Source organism: Euleptes europaea, chromosome 3 (assembly GCF_029931775.1).
Source record: "Euleptes europaea isolate rEulEur1 chromosome 3, rEulEur1.hap1, whole genome shotgun sequence".
NCBI lineage: Eukaryota > Metazoa > Chordata > Lepidosauria > Squamata > Sphaerodactylidae > Euleptes > Euleptes europaea.
Genome location: NC_079314.1, coordinates 72441546 through 72460614, shown reverse-complemented (window position 1 = coordinate 72460614; position 19069 = coordinate 72441546). Strand labels below are relative to the sequence as shown.

At 41.6% G+C, this 19069-nt stretch overlaps 1 protein-coding gene across 1 annotated transcript in view; it reads left to right on the top strand.

The window, feature by feature from the left end:
- PTPRB (protein tyrosine phosphatase receptor type B) overlaps positions 1–16942 on the top strand; it is a 78222-nt gene extending 61280 nt beyond the window's left edge. Inside the window, exons 24-34 of the mRNA XM_056847185.1 lie at positions 653–736; positions 834–851; positions 970–1051; positions 1827–1917; positions 3262–3338; positions 4592–4726; positions 6325–6447; positions 8374–8537; positions 9362–9497; positions 13429–13549; positions 16611–16942. Coding sequence (XP_056703163.1) covers positions 653–736; positions 834–851; positions 970–1051; positions 1827–1917; positions 3262–3338; positions 4592–4726; positions 6325–6447; positions 8374–8537; positions 9362–9497; positions 13429–13549; positions 16611–16633 — 1054 coding nt within the window. The 3' untranslated portion in view covers positions 16634–16942. The remainder of the gene's footprint in view (positions 1–652; positions 737–833; positions 852–969; positions 1052–1826; positions 1918–3261; positions 3339–4591; positions 4727–6324; positions 6448–8373; positions 8538–9361; positions 9498–13428; positions 13550–16610) is intronic.
- Positions 16943–19069: the final 2127 nt, after the last annotated feature.

Genomic DNA, 19069 nt, shown 5'->3' with positions numbered 1-19069 from the left:
AGGCAGGATGCTGCTGCAGTCATCTTGTTTGTGGGGTTCCTCGAAGCACCTGGTTGGCCGCTGTGTCAACAGACTGCTGGACTTTATGGGCCTTGGTCTGATCCAGCATGGCTTTCCTTATGTTCTTAATAAACTAGTCTTAACAATAGGTTGGCATTATGTATGAATGCAGATATCCTGACAGGGTTGGATCCCATCTAAATTCCATGTACAGACTCATAACTTCCCCACCTTCCCTCTCCTGAAGCAGCCAAAAATGCTCCCTAAAATGCTGGGGAACCCCAGGAACAACACAAGGAAACAGTTGGAGGGCTGGTGCAGGGAAATTGCCCCCACCCCCAGTCTTGCACATGTGGATCTTTTCCAACCCTGATATGCTCCCTGATGCCACCCTTGCACACTTCCCAACTGCAAAGATGCTTGGCCTGAGTGAAGGTGATGAAAACAGCATTTGTCAAAGCAAACCATGACTTGAAGGAGTGCACGCAAGCCAAATCCCAGTTTCACAAATTCACCCTAGCTAAAATAAACCATGGTTTGGTGTTGTGCCTGAACACAGCATATTTGTTTTGGACCATAAGTGACCTTTCCTGGCAAGCCAAAGTAACCCTAGTGAATCATATTTCATGCTTGTCACATTTTTGTATTGTAGTGGTGGTCATGAAAGACCAACAGCAAGGATGAGCATTCGAAGAGACAGGCCCCTGTCAGTCCACTTGAATCTGGGACCAAAAGGGTAAGGTCAAAGTGTTTGCCCCCAGTATCATAGGACAATGCGTTCTGCCTACTCACCAGCTGACACATTCTTTCTTTTCTTTCCAAATCACTTAAAGGAACCGGAAAACTTCCAAGTAAGCACTAGTATTAATTCACTGCTGATAACATTCTTTCCACTGATTTGGATAAAACTGTCTCCTTGTTTATATGCTGTGATCTCAGCTGGGGATTTTTTTTTCTTGACTGTTCCAGCCCAATAAAAGTAAATCAATTTGAAATGCACTTCACTAACCTTCAAGCAGATTCCAACTACCTCCTGTCCAAGGAATATGAGGTAAGACCCAAACAATGTGAGAAGGGATTGTTCAAGTGTGTTGGTTAGGTACATCTGGCTGCAATTCACAGTGTGTTTACTCAAGAACTGTTCAATTAAAGTTAATGGAATTATTGCAGAGGAAGCGCATCAGGGTAAATTGAGGGGGGAGATTCATTCTGCATAACCAAGAGGGGAGATTACACCACGTATGTGGTGGTAGGTGCTGGGAGGGCAGGGCATTGTGGAGCAACTGCAAGTGCAGATGCCACCATAGTCTGCCTGTGCCCCAGAGGTTTGCACCAAAGTATCTGTGTTTCCCCGCTTGTCCTTCCTGGGCTTCCATCCCATGGTGCGTACACTTTCTGAGCCTGCAGGACATCCCATCCACCAATACTCTCACCTTTTGTTCCCACTCAAGTCAACTGATCCTCTGTAGATTATTTGTCAACCTCCAGGGCCTTTTATTATTTATATACATTTAAACAGACCTACAACTTTCCAAACAGCAGCTTAATATGGCATGATGAGAAGTGGTTGGCTGTTTCGTTGAACAGCAGCTTAGTGCTGGAAGAGCAAGATGTGAGGAAGGGGTTGCCCAGGGAAAGGTGAGGGGGCAAAGGCTGGCCGAAGAATGCCTTGAAGTTGTGTGTATGCCTCAAGGCAGATTTGTTTAATTTCAGTCACATACACATCTATTCCTATCCCTTGGTCTTGGATAGCTGATATTTTGTAGGGGGTGTACATGAACATCATTTAACTATTTTCACCTCCCATTTTCTTTTGCCTTTTACAGGACCTGAAGGATGTGGGTCGAAACCAATTGTGCGACATAGCACTTCTGCCAGAAAACCGAGGGAAAAATCGATACAATAATATACTGCCCTGTAAGTCCAACACTGGGCAGGAGCCTTTTCTCCCTCACTCCTCTGTCTTTTCAGCAGGAACAAGTTGACAGAAAATGTGGCATATCCGTCATCCCAGTATCCTCCCTGGCAGCAAAGCACCTCTGCCTTCAAAGGGTCCTATTCTTTGGGATTCATAATGAACGCTCTAAAAAAGAGCTTGTTTACTTCTTACCGAAATAATGTTCACCCTGGTTATGAAAAGCTTCAGCTGTTAATGCAATTTTGCTGAATTGTCAGTGTTGATGGTAGGCAGATGTAGCAATAAACAGGAGCCTCCTCATGCATGGCTGATTTTATGAGATCTGCCCCCAAAAGATAAACAGCAGAGGTACTTCCATAGTAGTCTTTCAAAAAATTAGCAACGGAACCCACTGTACTGTGCTCATAAATTACACACCCAGCAGTACTGATTTGGTACACAACAATCTCTGCCCGTAAGAATAAATGGATTCCTTCCGTGATTTTAAAACATAGACCAAGTGAGGCTGTATTTTATTTCCAAAGAAAACAAATATTTTTCATTGGCAAAAAACAAAAATTCTACTCCAATATGTAGTGAGAGGAGGAACAACAATTAGATGGGGTAGAGGCCCCAGCAATATTTGCTGAGGAAGCTGGGAGTTGTTGTACAATTCTGTACCCTCTCCTGGGCAGGATTTTTTTTTCTCTGCATGGGCAACATGAAACACCCCCTCACACACACACACACACACAGTGAATGGAAGCATTCACATGGCAGCATGTCCAGTCTGGGCATAACTTTTCTGGTTCCTGTTTTTTTCTCCCTTTGAGGCATTTTCTCCAGCTCAATGGCAAAACAGTAGGATGGCTTCAGGTAGAGCATCCATATGGATTCTCTGCTTGAAACCACTAAATGGGGTAGAGCTAAGCTCTGCTTTCAAAATGGCGTGGGGGCAGCTTGCAGCCTTGAACTATTCCCCCCCCTTTTAGATCTCTAGCAAAATCTTGTACAGAATGGGAAATACGAGTGAAAAAGCTTCTCCACCCATGCAATGTTATCTTGAACATCATAATAAAACACCATGAGCATGGTGTATGATGAGTTTTTGTTGTTGAAAATTGAATGCATGGTTTTAAAAAAATATAGTTGGTGTTTCCTTCTAGTTAAAATAGTCTACACCTGATTTCTAACACAGCTAAATGAAAGGCAGTATAGAAATATGAGACCTTTGCTGCACAGAACCAGATACTCAGGTTCATACCCCAAAAGGGCAGTCTCTCCTTTTCCATTTTTATGTTCTTATTAAAATTCTAGTAATGAGGATCTAGTAATAATATATTTCCAATGAATCTCTTTCACAGATGACACAACACGAGTGAAACTTTCAAATGTAGACGATGATCCATGTTCTGATTATGTCAATGCAAGCTACATCCCAGTAAGTACCTCCTTGTTTTTTATAGCTATGATAAAATGTTAGACATTTCACAATATATAATCAGGTTCTTACATCTCTGATCTATCATTCCATCACCCAATGCGCCTTTACTTGAAAATCTAAGATCTGCAGTTGCTGCCTTAAAACTGGGCTTCAGTCACTGCTTAAGGTGACTCACTAGGATTGCTGTAGTTGTATCTCAGCAGTATTATAATCAGCCAAGCACATGTTTTCAAATGTCACTGCTCTTGCGGAACCTGTGCAAAAAACACACAGCTATTTACTACAATTGGCACCAAATGACTGAAATCACATTTAATCCTGAAAGCATTTGCACCTTGCATTACAGCAAATTTACAAAGATTGCACTGTTCCATATGCAATAAAGGACAGCAGAACCTCTCCCCATCTATAGATCTCCAAATAAATTAATTGCCATGACATTCTCCCTACCTGGCCACACAGCTTCTCCAATCTCTAGGGCTTGTATGCGGGTGATGTGCGTTTTTTTGTTCATAGCTATATTGACCTTTTACTTTCTTCATATAAAATGAATTGTTCGAGAATATTCTGATTTTGAATGTTTTATTCTGTCAGCAGTTAAAATGCCATAATACAGTCCTTAGCAGATTTACACTCTTCTTAAGCCATTGAAGTCAATTGGCATAGTAGAGAGTAAGAAGAGTTCAGCTGGTGGTTTAGACAGTGTTGCATCTGCCACCACATTTCAGTTTGGACTACGACAACATAGGTTATGAACATAAAGAACAACAGTTTTTCAGTCATTCATATAACTGACAACCCACAATAAAAACATTTTCTTGGATGTTTTTCAGTGGATACGTTTTAGCCATGCTCAGGATCAGATTCATTTAAAACTCTAAAGCTAATTATTTATCTGGAGCTTTTAGTTCTTTAGGCATCTTTCTGAGGTAAATCTGCCCTCTCATTGGGGTGATGAATAATTTGGATTGAGTGGATTGGTCTTGGGAGGAGAAGAACAGTGGCTGGTAGGAGAATAAGACCTGCTTTGTGGCATAGTGGTTGTATAGATGACCTTTTGATTTTTTCCAGCCCTATGACTAAATTCATTAATGTATCCCCTTCTCCTATCCCCCTTCTGGTCCTAAATACCAAGGCATGTTTTAAGCTGTGTACAGTCATGAATCTAGGAGCAATTATTTCTAGTTTCTGGTTAGGTAGCTGTTTACTGGCTAGATATCTGAACTAATGGTAGTTTTCTGAACTGGCAGGGCAATAATTTTCGTAGGGAATACATTGCAACTCAAGGACCTCTGCCCGGCACAAAGGATGATTTCTGGAAAATGGCATGGGAGCAGAATGTTCACAATGTTGTCATGGTAACCCAATGTGTTGAGAAGGGACGGGTGAGTAAATAGTTTTCCTGCTTCTCAGTTAGTTCAAAAAGTTGTATCAAAAATAGCACTGAAGTAACTAAGCCAAGGTCAAGACCTGTTGAATTATAAAACAAGAGAAAGGTCACTTCTTAAAGATCTTGTCTACATATGCAAGAAGAGGCCTGCACAAGAAATTCAACTAGCCCTATGGCTTGGAGCCACATTGTGGCAGCAGGTCAGATGATCATTAGAAAGTGGGCCCATGTTATCATGTTCCAGAAGAAAGGGAATGTATTATGGATCACTGTATAGTCCTTGCTTGGTTCAAGTCCAGTAGCACCTTAGAGACCAAAAGGATTTTCGGGGTGTGAGTTTTCGAGAGTCAAAGCACCCTTGATCAAATACCTATTTAACAAAGGGAACTTTGATTCTCAAAAGTTCATACCCCTTGGTTTGATTGTTTTAAGTTTCAGTAGTCTGAAATGGTCATTATCTCACTGGTAACCAAGGCAGCTATTTCCACAGAACTCTTCCTCCACACAAAGGGATGGTGCCTTTTAAGTTTTCCAGAGTTGTAACTTCTTGGTAGTTTTGTCACAAAACTAAATTTTCATAAGAAACATAACTTCCTATGGAATATTTCTTGGGATATCCAAATGTTATAGATTCAGAAACTAATCATAAAGGCAGGTGAACTAGAGTTGTTGGATGATCCATTTACACAACCAAATCAGCATGTTGAAAATGTGAGTTCATTGTATCTTGGCAGACTTCAGCACCTGGTTAAGGGATATGTATCATTACTTCATCATGCTCCCAATTCAAAAGCCTGCTCATGATGCCATGTCTCATGCTATCTTGAAGGTTTGTGGTGGAATGGCAGTGGTGTGTAAAAAGGCATATAACAAAGTAATTTCATTTGTATGGAAGTGCTTTGTTCATGTTCTCAGCACACCCCCAATATGTGCATGTGAATTTTACCTTGATATTCACCCAGGACTTACATATGATATAGCCAATTATATATGATCTACCAGTTCAGTATGTTGCATCATGATACAAATGTGTGTGGCACTTAATAGCAAGACAAAATGAATTGGTAGTACATAGTCTATTCTACTTGAAGCCATTCTTTGTGTATAAGGGAGCTTTTCATAAGACATCCAGTGCATCAAAGGTTAGCATAAAACAAAAGGTAACCATAAGTGTTCACATTCTGAGATCTAAGATCTGCATCCTGCAATAGTAAATTGTATCATAAAATCGTCATTAAGCTTCTAGAAGAATGTATCATCATGCATTTGCCATCCATACCCCAAAAACTGGTGCAATTGGTTTTTTTTTATTCCTTTTCTTTTTTAATACTTTCCAAAACAACCCAGAAAAAAACAAAGAAAACTTTTAAAATATATATACATAAAGTAAAAACAAAAGTATAACAACAGTGGTAGTGGGTCTAGACACAAGTGTCTATAAACTGGTGCAATTATATAGAATTGGTGGGAAACCAGGTTAGCCTTCTAGATATAAATAACTGATATTCAGTTGTTTTCTAATGAACAGAAGGCATGTAGGTCAAAAAGGGTGTTGTTCAGTTATTAAAAGTGGACATTTATTTATCTCTGCAGGTGAAATGCGACCATTATTGGCCCTTTGATCAAGATTCCTTATATTATGGAGACTTAATAGTCCAAATGCTATCTGAATCAGTGCTCCCAGAATGGACAATTAGAGAGTTTAATGTTTGCAGTGTAAGTATATATATAACTACTTTAGCAAGCTTTCTCAGTTTTGAAGTCAAGTGTTCTGGCACAGTTGGATTGCTAAAGTGGTGATCAGGTCCCTTTATTTATTTTACTTTATTTTAACTGCTTCAATTATACCTTGCTTTTCTCGCTAATGGGGACCCAAAGAAGCCTGCATCATTCTCTTATCCATTTTATTCTCACAACAAACCTGTGAGGTGACTTAGGCTGATAGTGTGTGACTAGCCCAATGTCACCCAGTGAACTTCCATGGCAGTGTGGGGATTAGAAGCTGGGTACCCAAGGTTGGGTGGAAAGAATATATATATATACATACATGTGTGTGTATGTGTATATGTGTGGGTAAATACTGAAAATATAATTTATTAGAAGCATTAAAGGTTAAAATTATTTAAAAGCATTAAAATAGCACAATGGCATTTCCTGAGGTTGATAACTGTAACCACATACCAAACGCGTTTTGGCCCATAGGGCCTTCATCAGTGGTTAATTAAAACCCTTGTTAAGACTGCACACATTTACAGAAATAAATTAATAAATACATATACAAACAATTCAAACCCAACCAGGCATGTGCATAGGTTGTAAAATCTATTCCCAATTACTCAGACATCTGGATAGATAGGTTCTAGTTGTAATACTGGTTAGTATATGTCTCTCATATAGTATGTGTGCAGGTATCAACCTAGTAAAGCAGTGAGGGGATTAGAACCTGGGACTTCCAGATCTTCGTCTAATACTCTAACCACTACGCCACACTGTTGTCATCAGAAGTAATAGAAAGAAAGCAAAAATTGTAGGCAGCAATGTTTTTAATTATGTATCATTTGCGGTATAATGTCTCTTTAATTGTTTGCTGCCTTAAGCACCCTAATTGCATGGAATGGTGAGACAAAAATGTTTTAAAATTAATGTTGATTCATAGAAAATACCATAAAATAGCCATTATCTGCTTATCAGGACAAACCTGAATATTACAAAATACCAAGCTTTTAAGTTCCCCAGAACTCTTCTATCAGGTGTGCAATTTGAGAACCTTATAATGGTATATAGGTTTGTGCTGCAAAACAGGTTTCAAGATGCCTAAAAGCCTACAACACACTGTAAGACTCTTCCAATTGTAGAGTTGGGGCTTTCCCCTCTTTTTCTATTCCTTCTCAATACCTCCCTCCCTTTACAGGTGGTTTGGTCAGAACATCCAGCCTAATTAAAAGTCCTGGGGGATTCAAAAAACTTGCTTGAGTGTGTTCCAACTTAAAATAATGGGATAATGTTTGTGTATGAAGAGCCAGCATGACAGTCCGTGTTGGATTGTAATTAGAATGCTGAATTAGGGCTGGGAAGAACTGGGGTCAACTGTCTGGAAGGTCACCTTGAGCCAGTAACTAGCCTAAGCTACCTCACATGTTGTGGATAATGGGGAATTGGTGTTGGCCATCTTGAGCTCCTTTGAGGGAATGTTGGGATTAAAATCTAATAAATATGTTTTAAATGTATGTAAATACCTTGTTGGAATGACAGCACAGAAGCCTCTGACACACAGCTAGATCTCTGAACTGCCAGATCCCTGTCAAAAATTTTCTTTGCTGGTCTGGCACATATTTTGTTTTTTAAAAAAGGAGTCATCATTATTCTGATATTCTACAAAATGAGAAATATAGTGTGATAGTGATGGCCCAGGCTAGCTTGATCTCGTCAGATCTCAGAAGCTAAGCAGGGTCAGTCCTGGCTAGTACTTGGATGGGAGACCACCAAGGAATACCAGGGCCACTATGCAGAGGAAGGCAATGTTAGTCTCTTGCCTTCAAAACCCTACTGGGTGTCCATAAGTCTGCTGTGACTTCATAGCACTTTACACAACACACGCTTCCTGTTTCTAATTTTTCCCTTGTCTTTTAACTGATTGAATAGGAAGAGCAGCTTGATTCTTCTAGACTTATTCGTCAGTTCCATTATACCGTGTGGCCAGACCATGGTGTACCAGAAACCACACAGTCTCTCATCCAGTTTGTGAGAACTGTTCGGGATTATATCAATCGAACACCCCGTGCTGGACCAACCATAATACATTGCAGGTATGAAGCGAAATGGAACAGTCCATGGAGGGTTGCGGGAGATTTTTGAAAAGTAGTCCTAGAATTGGAAGGAGCCTTATTGGCCATCCAGTTGGACCTCCTGCTTGAGGCAGGAAATCCAAAGCTAGAGCATTCTGGACAGATGCCTCCTCAACCTCTGCTTGGAGACCTGTGAAGAGTCATCCATTTAGTGTATTGAAAGGCCCATTGAGGAGATGTGAATTTCAATACTTATGCAACAAGAAAGCTAAACTAAATGTTACATTGGGAATCGGGGCTTTCAAAGTGGGGAGCATCTTTAGAAGTTTGTAGGAGGCGCTCTACAGCCACTTTATTTGCAAACTGGATTTAAGCTGCAGGCATGTTCTTGGGAAGAGGCTAAATGGGATTTTACTGTGTATTGTATTTTTTAAAAATGGGAATACTAAGCTGCCTTGAGCTACAAAGGGAAAGTGGGATATAAATATTGTAATTAATAAATGAATAGGGATTGGTTTGGAGCCAGGGCATTCAAGAAGAGGGGGGGCTAATTCTTCCCCAGTCAAAACTGCTGCTGCTCCCAAAATCTAAAATTAATGTGTAGTTTGTTACTAAATGTTTTCTAGCAATAGGATTAACTGCCAAGACACCGTTTTTACAGTGATGATCTGTGTAGTATACTGAGTAGTTGTCCTGCCTTTCTCCCAGTTAAAAACACAAAGAATAAAACAAAAAGATACAATTGAAAGCTAACAGGGGCTCTCAATTTGAGCTCTTTGCACATAATAATGGCATGGATGAAAAACGTTAGTTTGGGAGGAACACTTTCCACTTTCTTTTTTTAGTGCTGGTGTTGGTAGAACTGGCACATTCATTGCACTGGACCGAATTCTTCAGCAGCTGGACTTAAAGGATTCTGTGGATATTTATGGGGCAGTGCATGATCTGCGGCTTCACAGGGTTCATATGGTTCAGACAGAGGTAAGCCTTGGCTATGGAATGTCATTGTATGTTATTGTTGTAATAGCAAAAATAATAAATATCAAAATAATAAGTCCCCTACAGCCTAAGGCGGCCAGGTTTCCCACTGTAGCTGGAGACTTCCCACCCTGGCCCCCATCATCACTCAATAGGGCAGCGGGGAGGGGGACTAGGAGGCAACATCTGCAGTGTACAGATGCCATGACATCACTTCCAGCATGAACCAGAAGTGACGCCATTACATTGCACTAGCACAGTGGCATGCTGAAAATGATGTTGTGGCATCAGTGAGATTCTAATTAGGTGGGTCCCCACCCCCCTGCAATCTCTCACCAGGTGCCAGCTCTGCGATGGCAACCCTATAGCCACAAATGAAATTGTCTAATTCAAATCAGTATATGAAATTCAAATGCACACATATAACATCAGACCAAAGTGTGAACCAGGTTCTCTGAATCCTCAGCTTTCATTTTTTAAAAGTCTCTATCCCCTTCCATTGCACTTGCAGTTATAACTCTGCAATGGAAGTGGCCAGAGACTTCCTTTTTTTAAAATGAAAGTTGGGAGTTCAGAGAACCTGATACACATCTTGGTATGTTATATCAATATAATGGTATTTTAGTGCCTTTCTTTTAAGCCATCCAGAGGCAGGGGGTGAAAATGGCTGCTGCAATGACGGGGTTAGGGGAAATGGCTGCCATGTGGTTGGAAGAATCTGATTTTACCCACCCACACAGTAGCCATCCAGGCTTTACTGTGATGTTTCCCAAAACTGTGGAGCAAAGCAGGTTTGAGAAAGACAGAAAATCCAGAGGAAACCCTAGAAGCATGAAGCAGGAAACAACAGTTCCAAAAAGCACTGAACCTGCCCAGAAATGGCAGAGAACAAGCATGGCTACCAGGACAGTAATCCTACATATGCAGGATTACTGTCCTGGTAGCCATGCTTGTTCTCTGTCTTCAGCTAAACGCATTACTGCTCTGCCTCTCCAACTTGTACAGCAGGGAAGGAAAGGAGTGGGCATCTGTCACTATTGAAGTTTAATTACTTGGTTTTTCAAAAGTGAGAGCAACTTACTTGCTATAGAATAGTTGGGCAGTTCCTGCATAACCGTCACCTTACAATAAATGCAACCCTTTACAGTCGAATGGAGGGTGTTGGAACCATTTACTCCAGCTTTGACCAAGAGCCCATTTATGTAGACAGTAATTTACAGACACTGTGAAAGTACTTCAGACAAATAACCAGCGATTCCCCCCCCCCAATGGGTGAAACAGAGTTGATGTTTCAGAGCATTTGGCTTGGTGAGACAATAGTACAAAAGATGAGACACACTTAGCTCCATGTATGAGTGCTCAGAAAACTATCAGACAAACAGGCAGAGATAAAGGAGGATGAAGAGCTGAGAATGTAGATACTTATCTGTGAGCTTATTACTTAGCAGCTTCAAGGTCAGAGGCATACCAGAGAAATGTGCTCTATTTATTTACCGGTACCAGGTGGTCCTACCATAATTCATGGTGATATTTGGAGGGGAGGCTCAGTCTTTTTCCAGCTTGTTGTGTACAGCTGGGTAATAAAATGAGGGAAGGGGGGACAGGTAAGGAATAGCAGAACTAAGAGAGAGGTCATTACAGCTCTGTGCTGCAGTAACCAACTCTAGATTTGCCGTCGCTTCTTAGTCAGTTACAGTGACACAACAACTGTTTTAGTAGACTAAGGCTTTCTGTAGAATTTGCCAGCCTACAGTGGTGTTCAAATGTGTAGATTCTCTATTATAGTTCCCTGTTACAATATAGAGACTGTTGCTATGGAGTGTTAAACCTGGTGACTTTTGAAAGAGAGTGCTTCTAAATAGGACTTCAGAATTTTTCTGAATCAAAGAGAATTCCAACTAGTAGTCATTACTTATCACTGAAACAAGTTTTTTCTTTGCTAGAGATAAAAATGATTGTAATATAAAAGAGGCATTTCTTGTACCAGGTTGTCATCAGATCAGAAGGATATTTGGATACAATTTAGCTTTTGAGTTCTTTGACTATGCTGGAAATTCAACACACTAGAAACATTTGATCTAGAAACTGCATTTTATTGTGAATCAAATGGAACTGGCTGAAAGATGATGGGAGCAATCCTAAGCACGTCTACGCAAGCATAAGACCCATTTTATTCAGTGAGACTTACTTCCAGGAAAGTGTTCTTAAGAATGCCACCTAAGAAGCTTCCACATTGTTGCTGCCTGAGTTACGATTTGGTGACTCACTCCTTCTGTCATTAAAGTTCAAGTGACATTTTAGATCTACTTTGTATGACCATTGGCTAAATTGTGCTGTGCAGTAACACAGCTTCAGTTCAGCCAATTAATTTCCTAGAACTGTGTGGTGATCCAGGGGACCAAGACTGCTTTGGTCCTCCCTGTCTGCCTCCATGGTTCCAGATAAGACCCAAGGGCTGGCAAAGGCTTCAGATGCAGAGAGGGTTAACCACACCTTCTCCTCCTCTTTCCTTTTCCTGTAGTGATGAAAAAGGCAAACTCTCTGTTAGGGATTATTAGGAAAGAGATTGAAAATAAAACAGCTGATATTGTAATGCCCCTGTATAGATCTGTGGTGCAGCCTCATTTGGGATCCCATATACCATATCTCAAAAGGACATCACAGAGCGGGGAAAAGGACAGAAAGGGGCAACCAAGATGGTTAGGGGGTTGGAGCACCTTCCCTATGAGGAAAGGCCGAAGAGTCTGGGACGTTTTGGTTAAGAAAAAAGAAAACTAAAGGGGGACATGATAGAGGTTTATTAAAGTATGCACAGGATGGAGAGAGTTGAAAAAGAGAACTTTTTGTCCCTCTCCCAAAATCCTAGAACTTGAGGGCACCCAATGAAGCTTATGGGCAGGAGATTCAGGACAGACAAAAAGAAATATACAGCGTATTATTAAAATGTGGAACTTATGCCCTGTTATTGGCCCTCCAGAGGCCAGCTGGTTGGCCACTGTGTGAGACATGATGCTGGACTAGATGGACCACTGGTCTGACCCAGTGGGGCTCTTCTGATGTTCTTATCTTCTCCTCCTTCTCCACCTCTTCATCCGCAGCATGGAGAAGAGTCAGAGCCTCCTCCCTAGCCCACTGTTTGGCCCCCTGTAGGGCCAGGCTTAATTGTTTCTGTGCCCAACAGCCTTCTCTGACCTTCCCTACCTGTTTCCCATTTGCCTGATAGCCTAGTCAGTCTGACCTAGCTGCAGCTGCTGCTGGTGGCTCCTTAAAGGGGCCGTGGAGTTGTATAGGACCTCTGAACTGCCTGGCCCCTTGACAGCAGCCCTGTTGCCTTTGGAGCAGCCATAGGAGCTGTTGACCGCCCCAAGGTTGGGGCTAGGGTCACAGCCCACTGCTGCAGCCCGGGTAAGTCCAAAAGATGGTCTGGCCTTGGACAAACTGCTACCCCTTCTTACTTCTACATTTCTGCAGGAAGAAGCCAGGAGTTCAAAATGCATCAATATTATAACATAATTTGATAGAAAGACCTTCGTGCACATTATTTCCCTTCTGTAAGACAGCTATTACAATACTTCTATGGTCAAAAGACCTTCACATTTTGACCCTGCAAGCTATCGATTGAAAACCAGATTTTTCAGCCATAACAGTGACTCCCGATACCCTGCATAACTGACTTAGAGTTGTGAGGGGAAAACTAGCAAATCTGATTGCTGCCATAAAATGATTTCTTATGAGAAAAGTTTAGTTCTTATAGCAGCTGGCACAATAATTGCTACAAGAAGGTGTGGATCACTTGTGGGCAAGTGATATATATAGAACTATAGAAGCGATTCAACCATATGACATTCATGTGAACTGGTTATAAGACTGGAAAAAAACACGTATTTCTTTGAAAGCTATATCCTGTTTGACACTTTATTTTTCCTCTTTGCAGTGCCAGTATGTATATTTGCATCAGTGTGTGAGAGATGTCCTAAGAGCAAGAAAGTTACGTAATGAACAGGAAAACCCCTTGTTCCCAATATATGAAAATGTGAATCCAGAGTATCACAGAGGTAAGGTTGGCCTTAATAACTGTTAAGAAATCATTTATAACCATAAGTATTTGTCTAGGTTAGTATTCCTTTGGGTCCTCTAGGAATGGAATTCTCATTCTAAGCCCAAGAGTTCCACAGTATGACAGACCATGAGAAATGGTGGCTATAGCAACTCCTCAGGACCACTCAGCCCCTAGCAGTTCCTGGTACCCATCTGATATATTTAAATGGAAAACAAACATTTATGGTAACATGCTCTATTAATAGGGTTGCCAGGTCCCTCTTCACCACCGGTGGGAGGTTTTGGGGGCAGAGCCTGAGGAGGGCGAGGTTTAGGGAGGGGAGGGACTTCAATGCCATAGAGTCCAATTGCCAAAGTGGCCATTTTCTCCAGGTGAACTGATCTCTGTCGCCTGGAGATCAGTTGTAATAGCAGGAGATCTCCAGCTAGTTCCTGGAGGTTGGCAACCCTATCTGTTAATGGTGGATGAGCTGGCTTTGATGGGTGAGTGGGCATTTGACATGAGCAAGGGAGCTGCACAGCCTGAGAAGAAACACTGGCCCTCCATTCCTCCACTTGCTTCTTCATGGACCCTGGCAGTGTGCAAACATCCTTGATGGACAGAGACAGTAGGGTTGCCAGGTCCCTCTTTGCAACCGGTGGGAGAGTTTGGGGCGGAGCCTGAAGAGGGTGGGGTTTGGGGAGGGGAAGGACTTCAATGCCATAGAGTTCAGATGCCAATGCGGCCATTTTTCTCCAGGTGATCTGATCTCTATTGGCTGGAGATCAGCTGAATTATCAGGAGATCTCCTGCTACTACCTGGCAGTTGGCAACCCTAAGAGACACCCCAGCAGCCGTTCAGGCCACTTGGTCAGTGAACTGCCTCTGATGCCTTGTGTGTAGTGGACTGGACTATAGCAGCATGATGCAGAAGTAAACATTTTAATTTCTACCAATATAGTCTCATTGAAAGATGGGAATATACTCCCCTCCATGAGATTTAGTACTGTCCTCCAAATTGATGTTTGTTATCATCTGAAAAATCTCCCTAACCACCATTCATTACAGCCTTCCTATCCCCTCCTTTATTTTGTTTGACCTACTATGCCACTTTCAAAATTATAAATTTTCTGAACAAGAGCAAGTGTGTCTTGTTCTAATAAACTTCTAGGAATATTTGTGATAAAAAAACATGACCTTGCTAGGAATAAATGGGCTTCCCTTCCCTCCTGCCTTTGCTTGGCATCTTGTCCCAGTGTGTGGAAGGGTTGACAAACCACTTCTTTGCTACCCTAGTGAAAATCGATATGATAATCATCCTGTAATGGTCTCAAAATGCCCCTCTGTGACATTGACTCCTTGCACCCAATAAGCCAATTTGTTTAACCTTGCAAAATTAGAGATGCTATGCATATGAGGAAACCATTCCCAAGACCAGGTTCCCCAGAATGAGAGGATGACTGTAAAATCATATAGTATGACTTCTCCTGTATATTCCACCCTTCACATTGACAGCCTTAATCCAGCAGGACTCCTGTGCCTGAACCTGCCATGTGACAAGCAGAAAATCCTCAGATGAAGCTCTCCCCATTACCATATCTGAATGCTGGAAAGAGCTTCCTTATCTGAATTTCTGCTTTTCGTGTAGCTTTTAAAGACACAGGATTCCTGCCTTAAAAACTGACAGTCTTCAGCCAAGGTTGCTTCTTTCTCTTTTTGTACACACAAACACACAATTCTAGTCTTCAGCAGTCAATCAGCTGTTATCAGTGGCAGGCTGAAGGGATCATATCTAACCTATTGGCAATCTTTGCATTGGCTGCCTGTTGGTTTCTGGTTACAATTCACAGTGTTGGTACTTACCTTTAAAGCCCTTCATGAGCCGGGGCCCACATACATGAAAGACTATCTCACCTAGGGTTGCCAACCTCCAGGTACTAGCTGGAGATCTTCTGCTATTACAACTGATCTCCAGCTGATAGAGATCACCTGGAGAAAATGGCCACTTTGGCAATGGAATTCTATGGCATTGAAGTCCCTTCCTTCCCCAAATCCTGCCCTCCTCAGGCTCTGCCCCAAAAACCTCCCACCGGTGGCGAAGAGGGACCTGGCAACCCTAATTTCACCGTGATGAATCCCAGCAGCCACTTTGCTCAGCACAGCATTTGGTTATCTCAAACCCTGCTGTTCGGTTGCTGCCCAATAACATGCTGTTGACAAAAAACCTAATAATAGACTGGATAACAATAGGTTTCATGCAAAAAATATACAAAGCCTTAATTCATTTTAAATCATTTTTTAAAACCCTTAAAACTAAATACATTTTGGCTGAAAGGCTTCCTCAGTGGTATAAATTGTAAAATACACACGCCATAAAACGCAATCATTCAAAATATTAAAATATATAACATCTGACCAAGCTGTAAAAACACATATAGAAAGTAGGGGTAGTTCATTAGCTATACAATCCCCCTTTTTCATTGTTGAAATGACACAGGCCCATGTAATTTAAAGAGTATCTCTGAATCTTTAATGGCTTTTGTTGTCTCTTGCTTCTTTGAGCCAAGGTATCTTATATATGTTACATGTAAGGTTTCTGGTGGCTGATTTATAGGGTTGCCAACCTTCAGATGAGGCCTGGAGATCTCCCAGAATTACAACTGATCTCCAGACTACAGAGATCAGTGCCCCCGGACTAAATGGCAGCTTTGGAGGGTGGACTCCATGGCATTATACCCTGCCAAGATCACTCCCCTCCCCATATCCCACCCTTTGCTGGCTCCAACCCCCTCCCAAATCTAGGAATTTCCCAAGCCAGAATTGGCAATCATACTTATTTAATAGTTTGATACTTTAAATTTTGTGCTTTATATAGCTTCTAAGCTGTTACCTGCCTTTGGTCCCAGTTGTCTGGGAGAAAGGTGGGTCTTAAGTGTTTTAAATAAATATTAATATAAATAAATCAATACATAATCTATACAGTGCTTTTCAAAGAGCATATTAATTGGCTAGAATTGGAAAGATTTAAAGTACCACTACATGTGTTTTCTAATTATAGTTTTTTGTTTTGTTTCCAGATGCTGTTTATTCAAGGCACTAACGTTCTAACAGATTCCTGCCTTTTGCAGTCAAATCTGTTAGCATTTTCTTTTAAATTAATTTTTGATATTGCATGCACTACAAAAGTGCCAGACATGACTGTTGATGCTGTGTGTAACTTATTGGTCTGGTGACTTTTTAAAAAAAAGAAAGCTATATAATTTAAATATAATAGATATTGTTGTATATAGATGTACTTTGATATTATGTATATATGTATTTTATCTGTAATGTTTATATTAAGCTTCAGATAATATTATTTTTCCATGTGAATGTTATTTTAATGAATTCTTTGGTATAAACTATCTTGAGCTAGATAAATAGCAAGACTTCTAACAGGGGTGAAAATTTTAAAACTGTGCAATAGAAATCCTGCATCTGGAGACCAAGTCCTATGAGGAGAGGGTGAAGGAGCTGGGTATGTTTAGCGTGAAGAGGAGAAGACTGAGAGGGGATATGATAACCACGTTCAAGAACTTGAGGGGCTGTCATATAGAGGATGGTGCCGAGTTGTTTTCTGTTGCCCAAGAAGGTCGGACCAGAACCAGCGGGTTGAAATTAAATCAAAAGAGTTTCCGTCTAGTCATTAGGAAGAACTTTCTAACAGTTAGAGCGGTTCCTCACTGGAACAGGTTTCCTCGGGAGGTGGTAAGCTCTCCTTCCCTGGAGGTTTTTAAGAAGAGGTTAGATGGCCATCTGTCAGCAATGCTGATTCTGTGACATTAGGCAGATGAGAGGGAGGGCATCTTGGTCATCTTCTGGTCACTAGGGGTGGGGGGGAGGTAGTTGTGAATTTCCTGCATTGTGCAGGGGTTGGACTTGATGACCTTGGTGGTCCCTTCCAACTCTATGATTCTATGTGTAAGTCATTCCTTGTGTGCATGTGTTGAGGTTTGTGCTCCACATGGGAGCTGTGCACACATGGAGACTTCCCCTTCCACATGAGTGGAGAATGCAAAAATATGTGCTTGGATAATGGAATAGTCCACTCTTATTGGGATTTAGGCTTACCAGGTCTTTCCTGTCCTTCGGCGGGAGGTTTTTAGGGTGGAAGTGAGGGGGGATCGTGCGCGCGCGCAGCTGCGCCAACACAATTACATCACTTCCAGTTTACAACCAGAAGTGCTGCATCAAGAGGCCTTTACCACTCAAACTGGGAGTAAAACGCATCACAAAGGGCCATTTACCGCTCAAACTCCCAGTTTGAGTGGAAAAGGCCTCTTGCGATACAGCACTTCTGGTTGTAAACCGGAAGTGACGTACCGCTGCAGGCAGGCGTGTGGGCACCCATTGCCCGCCAACCCTCAGCTGGGCAGCAGGGGGATTGGCAGGGGTTTGCCCGCCACCACCTGGCACTTGACAACCCTTTGGAATTCCATGTTCATCTCAAGTTCTTTATACTTCTCAAGATATTGGGGGGATGGGTGTTGTTGTTTTAATTAATTAGTTCCTAGCCCTTGTAGTTGCAGAAATACAATACTAGAAAACAAACTGGGGGGTGGGGGAAACAAAGATGCCAAACTCTGTACCAATTTAAAAAACAGAAGAACTTCATGCAAGCTGCACATCTTTTCTTTGGCAGATAGTTCACGATAGTTGAAGCAACAGGGCGGGGGTCCAGCCAGCTTTTCCACTCAGTCTCACCTAATACCCCTCCATACTACAGCCGTCATCCCAAATGACCCTTGACCATGCTGGGCCCATGAACCACAGCACTGCATTTTAGTTAGTCAAAAGAGAGCCCTTTTCCACCAGAAAAAAAGCTGGTAGGATCCAACTAATAGTTTTCTCTGCTGAATCTTAAAGATTTAAACATGACCTCAAGCAGAAAAAAATATCCTGCTGCAGTGACTATTACAGTGAAAACCTGATGCATCGGTGAAGGTGGCGTGCTTGCAATAACATGGGCCTGCTGCCCGTCATTCCTATGCATCCTAAAATGCATCCTTCATCCTAAATGACAATCTGGCCCAACTCCGACAATAGTCAGTTGGTTTAATCATCCAGTTTTTATAAAGTTGCAGCAATATGTCAGGTTAACAGGACCAGATGCAGGACATTAAAGCATTGTATTAAATCACACACATTTGCTCAGTGGGACAGTAAGGGAGATTAAGTTGTTCACAGCAGGGAGAGTAACTTTGCTTTCTGACTACAAAATGGATATGCAGCCAGACCTAATAAGTATATGCAGTGAGTAAGGATTTATAAAGCAAAGCAGTGCTAGGAGAAAGATCTGCTAGAGTTTGATTACAAACCCTCAGATTAAAAAAAAAGACTCAGATTCTCTTCACTAGTAAAGACACAAAAGCATTCATCCTCTCCGTTTTTGGATGCAGAGAAGGCTTTGTAGGCAGAGAGAATTGATTGTAATCTATATTGGTCACATTTTTCTGACATTTTGTACAGTAAGCATTGTTGTTCACTGCAAAATGAA